Source organism: Tachyglossus aculeatus, chromosome 10 (assembly GCF_015852505.1).
Source record: "Tachyglossus aculeatus isolate mTacAcu1 chromosome 10, mTacAcu1.pri, whole genome shotgun sequence".
NCBI classification, from domain to species: domain Eukaryota; kingdom Metazoa; phylum Chordata; class Mammalia; order Monotremata; family Tachyglossidae; genus Tachyglossus; species Tachyglossus aculeatus.
This window is the reverse complement of record NC_052075.1, coordinates 2,544,593-2,563,673: the sequence shown is the minus strand read 5'-3', so window position 1 is coordinate 2,563,673 and position 19,081 is coordinate 2,544,593. Positions and strand designations below refer to the sequence as shown.

The 19,081-nt window shown below is 44.5% G+C and overlaps 1 protein-coding gene across 8 annotated transcripts in view; it reads left to right on the top strand.

Moving 5' to 3' along the window:
* Positions 1-19,081, top strand: part of DOCK7 (dedicator of cytokinesis 7) — a 210,088-nt gene that overhangs the window by 142,624 nt on the left and 48,383 nt on the right. For 4 of the 8 annotated variants that reach the window (XM_038752927.1, XM_038752926.1, XM_038752925.1 and 1 more), the window contains exons 23-30: positions 1,599-1,691; positions 3,753-3,842; positions 4,817-4,912; positions 6,490-6,630; positions 6,746-6,859; positions 10,263-10,433; positions 10,919-11,058; positions 16,615-16,784. In XM_038752927.1, coding sequence (XP_038608855.1) covers positions 1,599-1,691; positions 3,753-3,842; positions 4,817-4,912; positions 6,490-6,630; positions 6,746-6,859; positions 10,263-10,433; positions 10,919-11,058; positions 16,615-16,784 — 1,015 coding nt within the window. The remainder of the gene's footprint in view (positions 1-1,598; positions 1,692-3,752; positions 3,843-4,816; positions 4,913-6,489; positions 6,631-6,745; positions 6,860-10,262; positions 10,434-10,918; positions 11,059-16,614; positions 16,785-19,081) is intronic. The other 4 variants (XM_038752931.1, XM_038752930.1, XM_038752929.1 and 1 more) reach the window with 2 other exon arrangements.

Here is a 19,081-nt window from a genome sequence, read left to right as displayed (position 1 = left end):
GCTTCACTTCTCTGGGCCTCAGTTACCTCATCTGAAAAACAGGGAATAAGAGTGGGACCTGGATTGTGTCCGATCTGATTACTTTGTATCTACCCAGCGCTTAGAACAGTGACTGGCAGATAGTAAGTGCTTAACAAATTCCATTAAAAAAAAGAAAAAGCCATCGGAGGGTGCTTAGCGCACATTTTGGTAATAAAACCTCTGTGGTCCATACTGCAAGAAATTAACTCAATTTGGTTTAAATTCCATAGCTGCTTATAGGCTAGTATCCGTCCAGTGACTTTGTATCTGCCCCAGTGCTTAGAACAGTGACTGGCAGATAGTAAGTGCTTAACAAATTTCATTAAAAAAAAGAAAAAGCCATCGAAGGGTGCTTAGCGCACATTTTGGTAATAAAACCTCTGTGGTCCATACTGCAAGAAATTGACTCAATTTGGTTTAAATTCCATAGCTGCTTATAGGCTGGTATCTGTCCAGAGATGTCTCTTTGCTTAGAGGACGCTCTAACGAACGTGGCTTGAATTACACAAAACTCACAAAATATATTTCCTATCAGTCTGAGGCGTGTGTCCAGAGTTGTCTCTTTGCTTAGAGGAAGCTCTAACGAACCTGGCTTGAATTACACAAAACTCACTGTTGATGACTGTGTCCATCCTGCTGATCTTGTATCCACCCAGTGCTTAAAACAGAGCTTGGCACATAGTAAGCGCTTAGAAAGTACTATAATTAGTATTATATTTATTAAATGTAGACACAACCCAGAATTTTATGTGAAATTACTCCTGCCAGTCACAGCCACTGTGGATAGTAGGAGCAAATAACTACACACGTACTCATAGAAAAATCACACGTACCGATGGGCGATTAACAGAATAATTTTTTTTAACCTTTTCCGATAATTTGTACTTTGGGAGTAATCAGGCTCCAGGGACTGTCATAGAAAGATTGTTCCCCGTAGTCCGTAGATTATAAATTTGACCCGCGGTTCGTTGGCAAGGCGCCTAAATTTGCCTCTGATTTATTTTAAGTGAGGGAAATATCCCATCTTTGTCATATGCGCACTGGATGGGGCTGTCTTGCCATTCAGCCTGTCGAGTGAAAGCACGAAGTCTTTTTATCCTTAAGGTTGTCTCTTTTGCCTCGGGAGGATGGCACCTATCTGGAAGTGGTTGGGCACTAAATTGGCATTGAGGGTCGGGCATCAAGCGGGGTGGAAAGCAGGAAAGGGAGGGAATGGGGAAGGAGAAACTGCATGGAAAGAGTTTACAGCAGTTCCTGTTGAGAAGAGCGGGGACTTTTAGTCTCCCCTCCCTCCGCATTAACTCCCTTGCCTGCCCTGCCCTGAAACGAACCGTCAGAGTTGAAATCCCGTTCCGATTTTCGGGATTCTGTCCGAATAACTGGGTGGCCTAAAAATTCACGATCGGTGTTTGCTTTAACCGTCCGAATGAATGATCTGTTTGCGTTGAATGAATGATCTGTTTGCGTTGAGCGCTTTAGTTCTTAAACAATTGGATCTCTCTACGTAAAAATGACTCGATGGCATGCAACATGTAATCTTTCTTTCCTTTCCCAACTGCTTTCTATTATATGCCCAGGGTTTAGACCGCTCCAATTCCTGGGTAAACACTGGTGGTCCCAAAGCTGCCCCATGGGGATCCAACCCCAGTCCAAGTGCAGAATCAACACAGGTGGTGTCTACATCAGAGGTTTCTTTATTGGCGGCCGAGATTCCCCTTTTAGACCCATATCCTTTTTAGTGTCTATTCTGGTTTCGATGGCTTGCTTCTCCCCGACCCTCGCAACCCCAATCATTGAGAATCTTTGTATTTTTTTTTCTTCTTTCTTTTTTAAGTTAGCCATCTTCCCCACCACCATGCATGAATACCACCGAGTGTGCTAGTTACGGTCCTCACCTCCATTTCACTGATTGTCGATCGTAGAATAAACGGCTTTCCTAACAGTTACTCCTTCGGGTGGATCACGTGTCAGGGGACCATTTCTCATCCCTGTGTGCCAAGTCACGGTTCTCCATATGCTTTCGGTTTAAAATCGCTAATCACCTTCACGTTTCCAGAGGCACCTGGTTCCTCTTTGTGTTCGTTAAGTCACTGGAGAGTGAGAATGGTAGTAAACTAAAATTAAAATGAAAGAACACGTGGAAGTTGAGCCCTTTATTCTGGTATTATGTGATGGAAATGCATTTTTTTTTTACGTACGAGTGTTGCAAAGTATGAAATTTGCAGGCGTTTAAGTTGAAATAGTTTTCCGTTTCAGATCTGTAGTTGCCTGCTGCTTTATAGTGCATGATGACTTGGAGCATACTTCTCAATCGGCCTTTGTTTTGGAAGAATAGTTTTCTGCCTCCAAAAAGCTGGGGGAATCCGCACATTTATTATCGTAAATGATTTGCCTCAGCCAGGAAAACACTTTTTATAATACTCCTTGTGCCAAACAAATAAACCCTCCATTTTTCAAGTTTTCGATTGCACCTGTGCATTACAATGCCTTCACGTTGTAATGAACCCCCTCCAGGCATTACCACACATTGCCAAATGCAAAAGATGGTCCTGCTGAATTATTTATTTTAAAGGGAAAGGCAAGTTACGGCACCGCTTTGATGCAGGCAAGAGAAAATGACCATTTGTCAAGGGCACCAGTGGGGTAGTAAAGTGAGTCACAGCTCGGAGGCCCGAATCCCACACGGCCCTCCCGACTCCCCATAATATTCCTATTGTTCAATCCTCATGTTCGGGACCCAGGATACTATACTATTCTATTTATTTTATTTTGTTAATATGTTTTGTTTTGTTGCCTGTCCCCCCCTTCTAGCCTGTGAGCCCGTTGTTGGGTAGGGACCATCTCTATATGTTGCCAATTTGTACTTCCCAAGCACTTAGTACAGTGCTCTGCACACAGTGAGTGCTCAATAAATATGATTGAATGAATGAATGACAGGTGTGACAGTTAATCCAGGTGAAATGCAAAGTCATACCAGGAATTCCAGCCACGAATTGAAGTTTTGGGGAGGAAACTGCAGGCAAAATTAAAGGCTCCCGCTCTCTCACAGGAGCCAGTAGCACAGCTACTTTAGGACCTGAAATTCAAGGGGAAACAGCACTTCACGTGAAAAATAATCACTGTTTTCCAATGCTTGCTTTGCCCGCGATTCCGTGATGTGACAATCTTTTGCGTGGCTCAGGACCAACCGCAGCATCTTGGTGTTGTGGGAGTTGGCCGTTTGAAATGTGGCATTTTGAACACAAGTACGGCATTTGGAATAGCTGAGATTTCTTTAGGGTCTCAGAGAAATGTTGGCAAAAATGAAGAGGGGCTCATCGAAACAAGAATATAACAGAGGCATTTTGTGGTAGGTTTATATTTGGTTGAGCTAATTGAGAAGTATGCTTTTTATTGGTGAAATTTTCCGAGTATGTGCATGTTTACAAACCACAACTTTGGGAGGGTTTCATTCTTTGCAGCATTGAAAGTATGTACGCTATAAAAACGCACACAATGCTCCTAATTAGACACGTGATTCGGATGCCCGCAATTGTCTGTCTGTTTCAGGTAACTCAAGACATGGTCAACCAACTGGGGGGGAAAAAACCCACGCAAATGGTTTTGACCATCGAAAACTTGAACTAGACTACTGAACGGTGTTTCTTTAAATGTGCATTTTGCTTGTGCTGCCGATTCATCCCCAGCAAACTTTAATGTTCTGTCATCGTTCATTCATATCCACTCCATAGGCTATGGATCGAAGTTGTAATCGTATGTCTTCGCACACAGAGACGCCAAGTTTCTTACAAACATTAACGGGACGCTTACCAACTAAAAAGGTAGATTTAAGTGAAGACAAATTGATATTTGGGTGGGGGGAGAAGCAGACGCGTGACTGTGTTGTCCACGCAGCCGGTCTGAGATGTCTGGACAGATCCACAGGGAAGAGGATACCCATCTTCGCTCACTATTCGCCTATTTGACTTGCCTGTCCCCTATAGGTTTTTTCAAAGTGCCTTCGGGGACGACTTTTTAATTCAATATGTGGTGAATTAAAGGTGAACCGTTGGATTTCGGTGCCACGAGATATTCGAACCCGTAATTCTAACAGTAACTCCTGTTTTGTGTCTTGAATCTCCAGGGAAAGGAAGATGAGTTTAGAGCAATTCTCACTCTTAGTAAGAGCTGATGATTTCCTTCCCTTATCCACAGTTTTCTTAGTCCTTTCATATTAATGTGTACTTCCCAAGCGCTGCACACAGTAAGCGCTCAATAAATACGATTGAATGAATAATATGCACTTGTTTGCAAATCAAGTGGAGAGCCACTTGACTGTGAGTGAGGCGGGGATTTATTTATTTTTTTTAAATCACCCCATTCGAGCACCAGATACGTGAAAATGAATGGCCGATGCCAAAAAATGGGACTTTCCAAAGGGTTTCCGAAAATACACAGTCACTTTTTTTTGACCAGTCATATTTGCGCAAATACGCCTGGGCGACCTCGCCTCTATCGGCCTGGTTTCCAGGTAGTGGTTTAAACGTTCCCTGGCCCGTCTGGGGAGGAGCCTTTAAAATCTCAATTTTCTCCACCCAAACGTGTCACGTTGTCAGCTCGCGGACACACCGTTGTGTTACATGGGTAGCAGGTCGTTTCGTTAATGGATGTCGTCACGGCAGGTTTTGTTCCCATGCCTTGTTTGGCTTATTCTCATCGTCTCCTTCATGTTTTCAATCGCGGGATTGGAATTCCCACTCGGATTGCATTAAGGCTTTTTCTTGCTGCCATTCATTCTGGATTTGGTCCTGGCCAGCTTTTCCACGAGGAGCTGGCGTTACAGTGGGTTGTATGCAGCGGCAGTGTCCGGGAAGCAGCCTTGCAGCAGGCCTGGTTCTTCTTTGAGTTGATGGTGAGCAGATGAATTTCCTTTATTAATGAGACTAATAATAATGTTAGTTGTAGTACCATTATCAGTAATAATCATAGTAGAGGAGAGCGGAGCTCAGTGGAAAGAGCCCGGGCTTTGGAGTCAGAAGTCATGGGTTCAAATCCCGGCTCCACCAATTGCCAGCTGTGTGATTTTTGTCACTTAACTTCTCTGTGCCTCAGTGACCTCATCTGTCAAATGGGGATGAAGACCGTGGGACAATCAATCAATCAATCAATCAATCGTATTTATTGAGCGCTTACTGTGTGCAGAGCACTGTACTAAGCGCTTGGGAAGTACAAGTTGGCAACATATAGAGACGGTCCCTACCCAACAGTGGGCTCACAACCTGATCATCCTCTCCAGCGCTTAGAACAGTGCTTGGCACATAGTAAGCGCTTAATAAATGCCATCATTGTTATTATTATTATTATTATCCTGTAACCTCCCCAATGCTTAGAACAGGGCTTTGCACATAGTAAGCACTTAATAAATGCCATTGTTATTATTATAATTATTATTGTTATGGGTTCTAATCCCGGCTCCGCCACTTGTCAGCTGTGTGATCTGGGGCGAGTCATTTCACTCCTCTGGGCCTCAGTTCCCTCATCTGTAAAATGGAGACTGTGAGCCCCACGTGGGACAACCTGATTAGCTTGTATCTCCCCCAGCGCTTAGAACAGGGCTTGGCACAGAGTAAGCACTTAACAAATACCATCATTATTATTAGTAGTAGTAATAATAATGGCGCCTGTACAGTGCTTTGCACTCAGTAAGTGCTCAGTAAATACAGCTGAATGAATGAGCGTTAAGGGCTTACTATGTGCCAAGCCCTGGTCTAAGGACTGGGGTAGATACAAGTTGATCGGATTGAACACAGTCCCTGTCCCACAGGGGGCTCACAGTTTTAATCCCCATTTCACAGACGAGGTAACTGAGGCACAGAGAAGTGAAGTGACTTGCCCAAAGTCACACAGCTGACAATTGATGGGGGTGGGATTTGAACCCATGACCTCTGACTCCAAAGCCACTGAGCCACGCTGCTTCTATCATATTATTAATCATATCATATTATTTTATTTCAGCGCTTAGAACGGTGCTTTGCACATAGTAAGCGCTTACCAAATACCATCATTATTATTAATCGTAATAATGATTATCATTAATTGCACCAACACTTTGACCCAGGGGATTGCCTTTGCCCATGTCATTTAAGCTCTGCCCAATGCCTGATGTTCGTGATTGTCAGGAAAACCCGAAAAGGGCGAAAAAGCCAGATTGCAGAGGAAAATGCCTCGGCTTGATCTTTTGTTCTGCATGTTAGGACTCCCCGCCGGCAGCCCAAATAATTTTTGCAGAGCGATGCAATGATTGCACCGTACTGCGTTGGCCATGCAGGCTTTGTAATGAACTCCACAGGACGGTGAGGGAAGCGAAGCGTTTTGGCACCCTTTAAGAGCAGAGAGTGGGAACTTAAACCCCAACCCTGGAATGACTTCCAGTAATTGTAATCGGGTAATTGTAAATGCCGGTAATGGGCAAAGGTGTATTTTCTGCAGGTGAAAAGCATGGTGCATCACCTGTACTTTGCGGACAAGCTGGATGCCCCGAGGAAAAATCGTTTTCCGGAACGCTTCATGGATGACATAACGGCTTTGGTCAGCACAATCGCCAGTGACATCGTCTCTCGGTTTCAGAAGGTAAAGAAGCAGGTTGAAACTCCTCGTTAAACGTCAGATTTAGGTAGCGAAATGCTCCTCTGCTGTTCATCGCCCCGTCCTCTAACGCTCTGGATTGTTTTTCCCCACCTCATAGGATGCAGAGATGGTTGAGAGACTCAACACGAGCCTTGCGTTCTTTCTTAATGATCTGCTGTCTGTCATGGACAGAGGATTTGTCTTTAGCCTTATTAAGGCCTGCTATAAACAGGTAATCATCATCATCATCAATCGTATTTATTGAGCGCTTACTATGTGCAGAGCACTGTACTAAGCGCTTGGGAAGTACAAATTGGCAACATATAGAGACAGTCCCTACCCAACAGTGGGCTCACAGTCTAAAAGGGGGAAACAGAGAACAAAACCAAACATACTAACAAAATAAAATAAATAGAATAGATATGTACAAATAAAATAAATAATGTACATTATCCAACCAAGCGCTTTAAATAGTTCCCTGCCTCGGGTGAGAGAGACGCCGGATTTCCGAATGCCGCAAATGGGTGGAAAAGTTGGGAGCGTTAGAATGCTTGAGAAGAGTTTAGATACCTTCACAGATGAAAGGTCAATTTTTAATAATAATAATAATGATATTTGTTATAAATACAAGGTAATCAGATTGTCCCACGTGGGGCTCACAGTCTCAGTCCTCATTTTACAGATGAGGTAACTGAGGCACAGAGAAGTTAAGGTCACACAGCAGACAAGTGGCGAAACGGGGATTTGAACCCATGACCAGTAATGGTGGTTCATTCATTTATTCATTCGTATTTACTGAGCGCTTACTGTGTGCAGAGCACCGTACTAGGCGCTTGGGAAGTACAAGTCGGCAACATATAGAGACGGTCCCTACCCAACAACGGGCTCACGGTCCAGAAAGTTATTAAAAGGAAGGTTTAAGATGTTGGAAGCAAGGAAATCAATCATCACACTTCCTCCAAGCGTCCCCCACTACCCTTGACAAGGGCTGAGAGGTAATAATAATAATAATAATAATAATAATAATAATGGCATTTAGAAGCAGCGTGGCTCAGTGGAAATCAATCAATCAATCAATCGTATTTATTGAGCGCTTACTGTGTGCAGAGCACTGTACTAAGCGCTTGGGAAGTACAAGTCGGCAACACATAGAGACAGTCCCTACCCAACAGCGGGCTCACAGTCTAGAAGGGAGAGACGGAGAACAAAACCAAACATACTAACAAAATAAAATAAATAGAATAGATATGTACAAGTAAGATAAATAAATAAATAGAGTAATAAATATGTACAAACATATATACATGAGCATGGGCTTTGGAGTCGGGTCATAGGTTCAAATCCCGGCTCTGCCAATTGTCAGCTGTGTGACTTTGGGCAAGTCACTTCTCTGGGTCTCAGTTTCCTCATCTGTAAAATGGGGATGAAGACCGTGAGCCCCCCGTGGGACAACCTGATCTTCTAGTTACCTCCCCAGCGCTTAGAACAGTGCTTTGTGCTTAGTAAGCGCTTAATAAATGCCATCATTATTATTATTATTATTAATATGGCTTTGAGCGTTTCCTTGGTGTGGCCCAGAAATGGACCTGCTTGTGGTCTCAGGGTCTAATTAGGCACCTCTACTGTGTATAGCACAATAATAGTCATTTTCTCGGGGGCTGAGTGCTTGGAGGAGATGAAGGAGAATCAAAGTGGACACGGTACCCACCCCTTTTTGTAGATGCCAGCACTGAGGCGCAGACTGATTCAGTGACTTGTCCAAGGTCACACAGCTGGCCGGTGGTAAAGCTGGGACTGGAACCTCAGTCTCCTGACTGCAGTCTGTCAATCATCATATCATCATCAATCGTATTTATTGAGCGCTTACTGTGTGCAGAGCACTGTACTAAGCGCTTGGGAAGTACAAATTGGCAACATATAGAGACAGTCCCTACCCAACAGTGGGCTCACAGTCTAAAAGGGGGAGACAGAGAACAAAACCAAACATACTAACAAAATAAAATAAATAGAAGAGATATGTACAAGTAAAATAAATAAATAAATAGAGTAATAAATATGTACAAACATATATACATATATACAGGTGCTGTGGGGAAGGGAAGGAGGTAAGATGGGGGGGATGGAGAAGGGGACGAGGGGGAGAGGAAGGAAGGGGCTCAGTCTGGGAAGGCTTCGTATTTATTGAGCGCTTGCTGAGCACCCTACTAAGCACTTGGGGGGACAGTACAACAGAGTTGGTAGACAAAGGCCCTGCTCAGCGCTTAATTCAGTGCTCTGCACACAGTAAGAGCTCAATAAATACGATTGCCGACTGATTCTAGAGCCTCGCTCTATGCTCTAAGGATTCTGGAGCAACAGAGCTTAATGGGCCACTAGGGTCTAGAATTGTTGTTAATTCTAATTCCCAGAATTTTCAGGACCTGTTCCCAAAAAGCCCGAGCAGTTCTAGTGTGCATCCAGAATAACAAGCCCTACCCTTTTCAGCTGCGTGAACTTGTAGGTCCTCTGAAGCGGCATGGCTTTGTGGATAGCGCACGGGCCCGGGAATCAGGTGGAGCTGAGTTCTAATCGTGGTCCGCCACGTTGACCGTGGCCAAGTCAGCTTCTTTGTGCCTCAGTTCCTGGGTCTATAAAATGGGAATTAAGACCGTGAGCCCCAAGTGATTTATGGACTGCAGCCAACACGATTAGCTCACCTCTACCCCAGCACTTAGTATAGTGCCTGGCACATAGAAAGTGCTTAACAAATACCATTAAACCCCCACTCCTCCCTGCAAAACAGGCTGCCTAGCTGTCGGCTGAACCGTGTAACCGCCCCCCAAACTGCAGTTTGCCTTAGGAGTTAATTGTCTGCTTTTCTTTGTTATTGGCTTGCTAAAGCCACCTCTGTCTGGGAAGTCAGTCACCACACCTTTATTCATTCAGTCCTATTTATTGAGCGCTTATTGTTTGCAAAGCACAGCATTAAGCACTTGGGAGAGTACAGCATAACAATAAACACATTCCCTGCCCATGCGTGAACAGATGTTTTTCTCAGCCTGTAGATTGTGTGGACGATAAACTTGTTGCCGACAGGGAATGTGTCCGTTTATTGTTATATGGCCCTCTCCCACAGTGCTCCGCACAAAGTAAGTGCTCAATAAATGCCTCCACAGGAGCTCATTCACTGAGCCAGTTCATCATCATCATCATCAATCGTATTTATTGAGTGCTTACTGTGTGCAGAGCACTGTACTAAGCGCTTGGGAAGTCCAAGTTGGCAACATATAGAGACAGTCCCTACCCAACAGTGGGCTCACAGTCTAAAAGGGGGTCTCAAATCCAGAGTTCTTGCGGTCCCTTGGCTGTTCGGGACTGGAGGGTCAAAAGCTATCACCTTTACTATAAATTGGGCAAGATTGTTCTTTTCATTCTCAATTATAATGAACACTTGGTGTCGGAGGGGATGGGTTGGGTAGCGCTGACTTGCTAGCGGTGCCTAAAATAATTTAGAACCCCGCTCTTACTGGGTTTTCCTTAAGTTTTCCCACTCCTCAGTTTGGTGGCGAACGGAGAAATGACTTGAGAGCGTGGCTTTCTTCCCGTTGACGGTGTGATCGTGTCTTTTCCCCCTCCACCCTCCGGCCCCGTACCAGGTGTCTTCAAAGCTTTATTCCTTATCAAACCCAAGTATCCTGGTGTCTTTGAGACTCGACTTCCTGCGAATCGTCTGCAGCCACGAGCACTACGTTACTCTAAACCTTCCCTGCAGTTTACTCACCCCTCCGGCGTCTCCGTCACCTTCTGTATCTTCTGCAACATCCCAGGTAAGCCAAGAACGGGAACACACGCCAGGGTACAAATTCAAGTTGGGTCTCAAAGAAAAAAACAGAAAGAAACAAAATATTCAGAAGCCTCATTTACTCTCTGATCTGGAATTCTTCCGAAAGAGTTGCAAAATTCCAGGAAAAGTCAATTTCCTCAGGAGCCACTCCGTCCGATAAAGCTAAGGAGTTGGGAGGTTTTTTTCCCTCCAGTGATTTCCTTACCCTCGTGTCTCTGCAGTATATATTCTGTGTAGTTTTGTGTTTTTTCTCAGTCTTGGAAATCTTCTCAGTGTGACCGTAGAAGCCTTCTAGATGTTAATTTGGATGAAGTTAATGGGGCCTGAAAGCAACAGTGGCACCTCTCTAGTATCTGAGCAATTCCAAACGACGTCTTTGAATTTGCACTTCTGTTTCGGCGGCTATGAAGTTTTCCCGTCCTCAAAATGCCTCATTACACAACTGTTAAAGTTCACATTTTCCCACAGAGCTCTGGATTCTCTACAAACGTGCAAGACCAGAAGATTGCAAATATGTTTGAGCTGTCCGTGCCTTTCCGCCAGCAGCATTACCTGGCCGGGCTCGTGTTAACCGAGCTCGCCGTCATTTTAGATCCTGATGCCGAAGGGTGAGTGTTCTCCACGTTTCTGCACAGTCTAACAGCCTTGTCCAAAAGGTAATGGAGCGCTTAGTACGGTGCTCTGCACACAGTAAGCGCTCAATAAAGACGATTGATCGATCACAAACCAATCTGGCCGGGACAGGCAGATGGGAGAGGATTAGGCTTCAGTGAGGTGGGGGTAAAATAAGTGACTTCTATATCATCATCAATCGTATTTATTGAGCGCTTACTGTGTGCAGAGCACTGTACTAAGCGCTTGGGAAGTACAAGTTGGCAACATATAGAGACAGTCCCTACCCAGCAGTGGGCTCACAGTCTAAAAGGGGGGGACAGAGAACAAAACCAAACATACTAGCAAAGTAAAATAAATAGAATAGATATGTACAAGCAAAATAAATAAATAAATAGAGTAATAAATATGTACAAACATATATACATATATACAGGTGCTGTGGGGAAGGGAAGGAGGTAAGATGGGGGGGATGGAGAGGGAGATGGAGAGAGTGAGAAAACTCTTCCCTCCCAGTCTTATTCATTCATTCATTCAATCGTATTTATTGAGCGCTTACTGTGTGCAGGGCACTGTACTAAGTGCTTGGGAAGTACAAGTCTTATAATAATGATGGTATCTGTTAAGCGCTTACTTTGTGCCAGGCGCTGCAAATCGAGTTGGACGCAGTCCCTGTCCCCCGTGGGGCTCGCAGTCTCAATTCCCATTTTACAGATGTTGTCACTGAAGCCCAGAGAAGTGAAGTGACTCGCCCAGGGTCACACAGCAGGCAAGAGGCGGGGCCGGGATTAGAACCCATGACCTTCTGATTCCTGGGCCCACTCTCCAGCCACACAGCCTTATCCTTACCACTTAAATCAGTAAACCTCTACAATCCATCTTGAAGCCAGGAGTTTCCTCAGGCTGATCTTTCCACCCGAGAGAGGGCTAGCTAATATTTCCGTAAGCCCACCCTGTGGGAATCTCTCATTGATTTAGGGAAACTACTGATGGTCATTCAGAGTAGTCGTCACACTGCCCCACTCTTGAAAAGTTATGTTGCCAACTTGTACTTCCCAAGTGCTTAGTACAGTGCTCTGCACACAGTAAGCGCTCAATAAATACGATTCATTGATTGGTTGAAAAGGAACATCGGAACAGTTTTTGTTGAACAAGAAGCCGCATGGCCTAGCAGTGAATAGAGCACGGAGCTAAGAGTCAGAAGGACCTGAATTTTTTTTTATGATGGCATTTATTAAGCGCTTACTATGTGCAAAGCACTGTTCTAAGCGCTGGGGAGGTTACAAGGTGATCAGGTTGTCCCACGGGGGCTCACAGTCTTCATCCCCCTTTTACAGATGAGGCCACTGAGGCCCAGAGAAGTGAAGTGACTTGCCCAAAGTCACCCAGCTGACAATTGGCAGAGCTGGGATTTGAACCCATGACCTCTGACTCCAAAGCCCGGGCTCTTTCCACTGAGCCACGCTGCTTCTCTAATTCTTATCTCAATTCTTATCCTGGATTCTCTGAATTCTCTCTGAATTCTTATCCCAGGAGTAGGAAGGACCTGAATTCTTATTCCAGCTCCACCACCTGCTTGCAATGTGTTACCTTGGTCAAGTCACTTCACTTCAGAGAAGCAGCGTGGCTCAGTGGGAAGAGCACGGGCTTTGGAGTCAGAGGTCATGGGTTCGAATCCCGACTCCGCCACATGTCTGCTGTGTGACCTTGGGCAAGTCACTTAACTTCTCTGAGCCTCAGTTACCTCATCTGTAAAATGGGGATTAAGACTGTGAGCCCCACGTGGGCTCACGTCATTAATAAAATAAATAGAACAATAAATATGTACATTTATACACAAGTTCCGTGGGGCGGGGAGGGGAGTAGAGCAGAGGGAGGGAGTCGGGGCGATGGGGAAGGGAGGAAGAGCAGAGGAAAAGGGGGCCTTATTAGTAATCAATCAGTAGTATTTACTGATTGATTTGAATAATTTGTACTTCCCAAGCACTTAGTACAGTGCTCTGCACATAGTAAGCGCTCAATAAATACGATTGATGATGATGATGAATGCTTGCTGGGTATAGAGGCCTGAACGAAGTGCTTGGGGGAGAATAGTCAATCATTCGATCAGTGGTATTTTTTGAGTGCTCATTGTGTGCAAAGCACTGGACTAAAGACTTGGGAAAGTACAGTATATACTTATGTAGTATATACTGTATATACATATATATATATATATATATATATATATATATACACACACACACACATATGGTATGTATAGTATATCTATACTGTGTGCGGTTGACAAGTTGTTGATATATATATATATATATACAGTATATGCACCTGTATATATGTATATATGTTTGTAAATATTTATTACTCTATTTATTTTGTTAGTATGTTTGGTTTTGTTCTCTGTCTCCCCATTTTAGACTGTGAGCCCACTGTTGGGTAGAGACTGTCTCTATATGTTGCCAACTTGTACTTCCCAAGCGCTTAGTACAGTGCTCTGCACACAGTAAGCGCTCAATAAATACGATTGATTGATTGATTGATTGGTGGATACAGTACAACAGAGCCGGTAGACACATTCCACATCCACAAGGAGCTTGCAGTCTAGTCAGAGAAGTTAACGTCGATCCCTACCCAAAGGGAGCTGAAAACCTAGCAGGGAGACGAGCGTAAAATAAATTACAAATAGAAGTAGCCGTAATAGTATTTATTAAGCACTCACTGTGTGCAGAGCACTGTACTGAAGACTGGGAAAGAACACGTGGGTGATTGTGAAGGTGATCAAATAGTACGATGGGTTGTACAAATGTGCACTTGGAAGTCGCAAGTTCAAAAGAGACTGTGAGCCCACTGTTGGGTGGGAACCGTCTCTATATGTTGCCAACTTGTACTTCCCAAGCGCTTAGTACAGTGCTCTGCACACAGTAAGCGCTCAATAAATACGATTGAATGAATGAATGAATGAAAAAGAGAAGCATCGTGGCCTAGTGGAACGAGCCCAGGCCTGGGACTCAGAGGACATGGGTTCTAATCCCGCTTCTGCCTCTTGTCTGCTGTGTGACTTTGGGTACGTCACTTAACTTCTCAGTGCCTCAGTTGCCTCACCTGTAAAACGGGGATCGAATTCCTGTCTTTCCTCCCACTTGGACTGAGAGCCCCATGTGGGACAAGGGACTGTGTTCCTCCCGATTGACTTGTATCTACCCCAGCGCTTAGAACAGTGCTTGACATACAGTAAGCACTTAACAGATCCATTAAATAAGTCAATCACATTTATTCACAGAGAATAATGAATTTATTAATTCATTCAGTTAATCACAGAGAAGCAGCGTAGCTCCGCGGAAAGAGCCCGGGCTTTGGAGTCAGAGGTCATGGGTTCAAGTCCCGGCTCTGCCAATTGTCAGCTGTGTGACTTTGGGCAAGTCACTTCACTTCTCAGGGCCTCAGTTGCCTCATCTGTTAAATGGGGTTTGACTGTGAGCCTCCCCGTGGGACAACCTGATCACCTTGTAACCTCCCCAGCTCTTAGAACAGTGCTTTGCACATAGTAAGCGCTTAATAAATGCCATCATCATCATCATCATTTATTGGGCACTTAACGTGTGCAGAGCATTGCAGTAAGAGCTTGGGAGAGTACAATATAACCGAGTTGGTAGATTAAAAAAAAAATAAGTGCTGAAAATGAGATAATAATAATAATAATAATAATAATGGCATTTTAAGGTAGAGGCGACTTGGGGGTAGAAATGGTTGTACATATTTATTACTCTATTTATTTTACTTGTACGTTTCTATCCTACTTATTTTATTTTGTTGGTATGTTTGGTTCTGTTCTCTGTCTCCCCCTTTTAGACTGTGAGCCCACTGTTGGGTAGGGACTGTCTCTATGTGATGCCAATTTGTACTTCCCAAGCGCTTAGTACAGTGCTCTGCACATAGTAAGCGCTCAATAAATACGATTGATTGATTGATTGATTAGAAAAACAAATCAATTGAGGAAGACCGTTTAGAGGAGGTGGGTATTTCAGGAGGGTTTGATGACGGGAAGAGCTCAGAACAGCCAGTGGTATTTTGATTCTGATTTTGATTTGATTTTGATTCTGAAGCCCCCAAGGGAGAGAACTTGGGGGTCGATGGAGGGCAATTAATCAATCAATCAATCCATCGTATTTATTGAGCGCTTACTGTGTGCAGAGCACTGTACTAAGCGCTTGGGAAGTACAAGCTGGCAGCATATAGAGACAGCCCCTACCCAACAGTGGGTTCACAGTCTAAAAGGGGGTTCACAGTCTAAAAGGGGGAGACAGAGAACAAAACCAAACATACTAACAAAATAAAATAAATAGAAGAGATATGTACAAGTAAAATAAATAAGGAGGCCCGTAGTTGGGGCCCAAATGGAGGTACAATCTGGAGCTTCCAAGACCAGCCTGAGGGTCACCCCTAAAAATTCAGACATTCAAGCTGATCAGCAGACCGGAGCAGCCAATCTCGAAGCCTACCCTTTCCAGCAAAAGCAAATATAAAGTCACGCTCGATCGCCTGGTGACTCTGACCCTGTCAAAAGCCAAAAAATCCAGGGTCCTACGATTTTCTATCTCACATGTAATTCTTTATAAGCAAGAACAGGGCATCGTATGTGTGCTGGACCAGGGTAACTAGTGCCCTGAAGTCTAAAGAGAAGGAGCGTGGCTCAGTGGAAAGAGCCCGGGCTTTGGAGTCGGAGGTCATGGGTTCAAATCCCGGCTCCACCACTTATAATAGCATTTTTTAAGCACTTATCATCATCAATCGTATTTATTGAGCACTTACTATGTGCAGAGCACTGTACTAAGCGCTTGGGAAATACACATGGTGTGCAAAGCACTGTTCTAAGCGCTGGGGAAGTTACAAGGTGATGAGGTTGCCCCACGGGGGGCTCACAGTCTTAATCCCCATTTTACAGATGAGGTAACTGAGGAACAAAGAAGTTAATTGACTTGCCCAAAGTCACACAGCTGGCAATTTGCAGAGCAGGATTTGAACCCATGAGCTCCGACTCCAAAGCCCGTGCTCTTTCCACTGAGCCATGCTGCTTCCCTAATTGTCAACTGGGTGACTTTGGGCAAGTCACTTCACTTCTCCGGGCCTCAGTTACCTCATCTGTAAAACGGGGATGAAGACTGTGAGCCCCCCGTGGGACAACCTGATCACCTTGTAACCTCCCTAGCAGTTAGAACAGTGCTTTGCACATAGTAAGCGCTTAATAAATGCTATTATTATTATTATTATTATTATTATTATTATTATTATTATTATTATTAAAGAGTCCACCGTAAAGAAGATTTCCCTTCCACTGGGTTGGGCGTTTGGCATATTATTACAATCACTAGCCCGGATGTGGAAATGGTCATGAATCTTTCAGAAATGTTTCATAGAGATACAAGGGAGGATGTAAAAAGTTAAGTGCGGAGAGGACGCAGTGCTATGGCTTTGGGATGGCTTAGTTACAAAGTATTGTTTGTTTTCCAATATTAACTAATCCCTGTGACCTCACTTTTTTTTTTTTTAAACAGTTTGTTTGGATTGCATAAGAAGGTCATCAATATGGTACACAATTTACTGTCCAGTCACGACTCAGACCCGCGGTACTCTGACCCCCAGGTAAAGGCCCGAGTGGCCATGCTGTATCTACCTCTGATTGGCGTTATCATGGAAACCGTGCCTCAGCTCTATGATTTTACAGGTATTTTCTATAATAAGACCCTTTTCTTTTTTTTTTTTTTGTGAGGAAGTCCCAACTGTAAAGATGCTAAATGGTTAATTAAAGGAGTGAGACATTTATGAAGAAGGTAAATCAATCAATCATTCGTATTTATTGAGCACTTACTATGTGCAGAGCACCGTGTTAAGCACTTGGGAGAGTACAGTACCTCAGAATTAGCAGATACATTCCCTGCCCGTAACGAGCTTACGGTCTAATTGGGGTTTGGCCATTCCATTGCCTATCATTTCTTGGTGTCAGAACCTAGGACTAATAATAATAATAAGAATGTTGGCATTTATTAAGCACTTCCTATGTGCAAAGCACTGTTCTAAGTGCTGTGGAGGTTACAAGGTGATCAGGTTGTCCCATGGGGGGCTCCCAGTCTTAATCCCCATTTTCCAGATGAGGTAACTGAGGCCCAGAGAAGTGAAGTGACTTGCCCAAAGTCACACAGCTGACAGTTGGCTGAGCCAGGATTTGAACCCATGACCTCTGACTCCAAAGCCCGGGCTCTTTCCACTGAGCCATGCTGCGACACTGCGACTGTCAGCCGAATCTGCCCTTAAGGGATTTTCCCTTATTTCATCGCCTTCTCCTATTTACCCCCTAGAGATCTGTCTGGAGCGGATCCAGAATTGGCCCAATTTGAAAAATACATAAATTCTTTCTCTCTGCCAGAGTGAAGGACAGATGAAGCCAAACCAACTGCTCATTTTCCAAGATTTCCAATCAATCAATCAATCGTATTTGTTGAGCGCTTACTGTGTGCAGAGCACTGTACTAAGCGCTTGGGAAGTCCAAGTTGGCAACATATAGAGACAGTCCCTACCCAACAGTGGGCTCACACCACTCCAGTGACACCTTCAGTAATACGGTTTATTTAGTGCCCTGTAATAACAGTAATAATAATAATTTCGGTGTTTGTTAAGTGCTTACTATGTGCCAAGCACTGTTCTAAGCATTGGGGTAGATGGAGAAGCGGCGTGGCTCAGTGGAAAGAGCACGGACTTTGGAGTCAGAGGTCATGGGTTCAAATCCCGGCTCTGCCAATTGTCAGCTGTGTGACTTTGGGCAAGTCCCTTATCTTCTCTGTGCCTCAGTTCCCTCATCTGTAAAATGAGGATTAAGACTGTGAGCCCCCCGTGGGACAACCTGATCACCTTGTAACCTCCCCAGCGCTTAGAACAGTGCTTTGCACATAGTAAGCGCTTAATAAATGCCATCATTATTATTATGACAAGCTTATCAGATTACAGGTGCGGTGACTGAGGCACAGAGAAGCGAAGTGACTCGCTCGGGGTCAAGCAGCAGGAGCATGGCAGAGGCAGGATTAGAACCCAGGTCCTCTGACTCCCAAGCCCGGGCTCTTTCCGCTAGGCTCTGCTGCTTCATGAGTGCAAGGCACTGTATTAAACATCGGGGGAGTACAAATCGTTCGGTCGTATTTATTCAAAACAAAGAATTGACACACTGTCGTCCCTCAAGGAGTTTACAACCGAACAGGAGAGATTCCCGTTTATTTTTGCAGTGAGCAGTGTAAAGCAGTCTAGAATCTAGAAATTCACTAGCCCACCTCCTGGCCCTCGGGCTCAGCAGCCTACAGTGTACAGGCCGTAACGAAATAAGTATCCTTTCTTACAGGGCTGTTCTAAATCATCACTAAGCCACACCAGTGTACTTGCTAGCCACGGTTGTTTCCTGGTTCATTCATTCATTCAATCGTATTTATCGAGCGCTTCCCGCGTGCAGAGCACTGTACTAAGCGCTTGGGAAGTCCAAGTTGGCAACACATAGGGCCCTTCAAGACCCTGCTGAGAGCTCACCTCCTCCAGAAGGCCTTCCCAGACTGAGCCCCTTCCTTCCTCTCCCCCTCGTCCCCCTCTCCATCCCCCCCCATCTTACCTCCTTCCCTTCCCCACAGCACTGTATATATGTTTGTACATATTTATTACTCTATTTATTTATTCTACTTGTACATATCTATTCTACTTATTTTATTTTGTTAGTATGTTTGATTTTGTTCTCTGTCTCCCCCTTTTAGACTGTGAGCCCACTGTTGGGTAGGGACTGTCTCTATATGTTGCCAATTTGTACTTCCCAAGCGCTTAGTACAGTGCTCTGCACATAGTAAGCGCTCAATAAATACGATTGATGATGATGATGATGATGACGGTCCCTACCCCACAACGGGCTCACAGTCGAGAAGGGGGGAGACAGACAACTTCAGCTGCAGCATTTCTGCCCAGCCTCTCCAAGTTAACGTCAGAGTTTCGCCT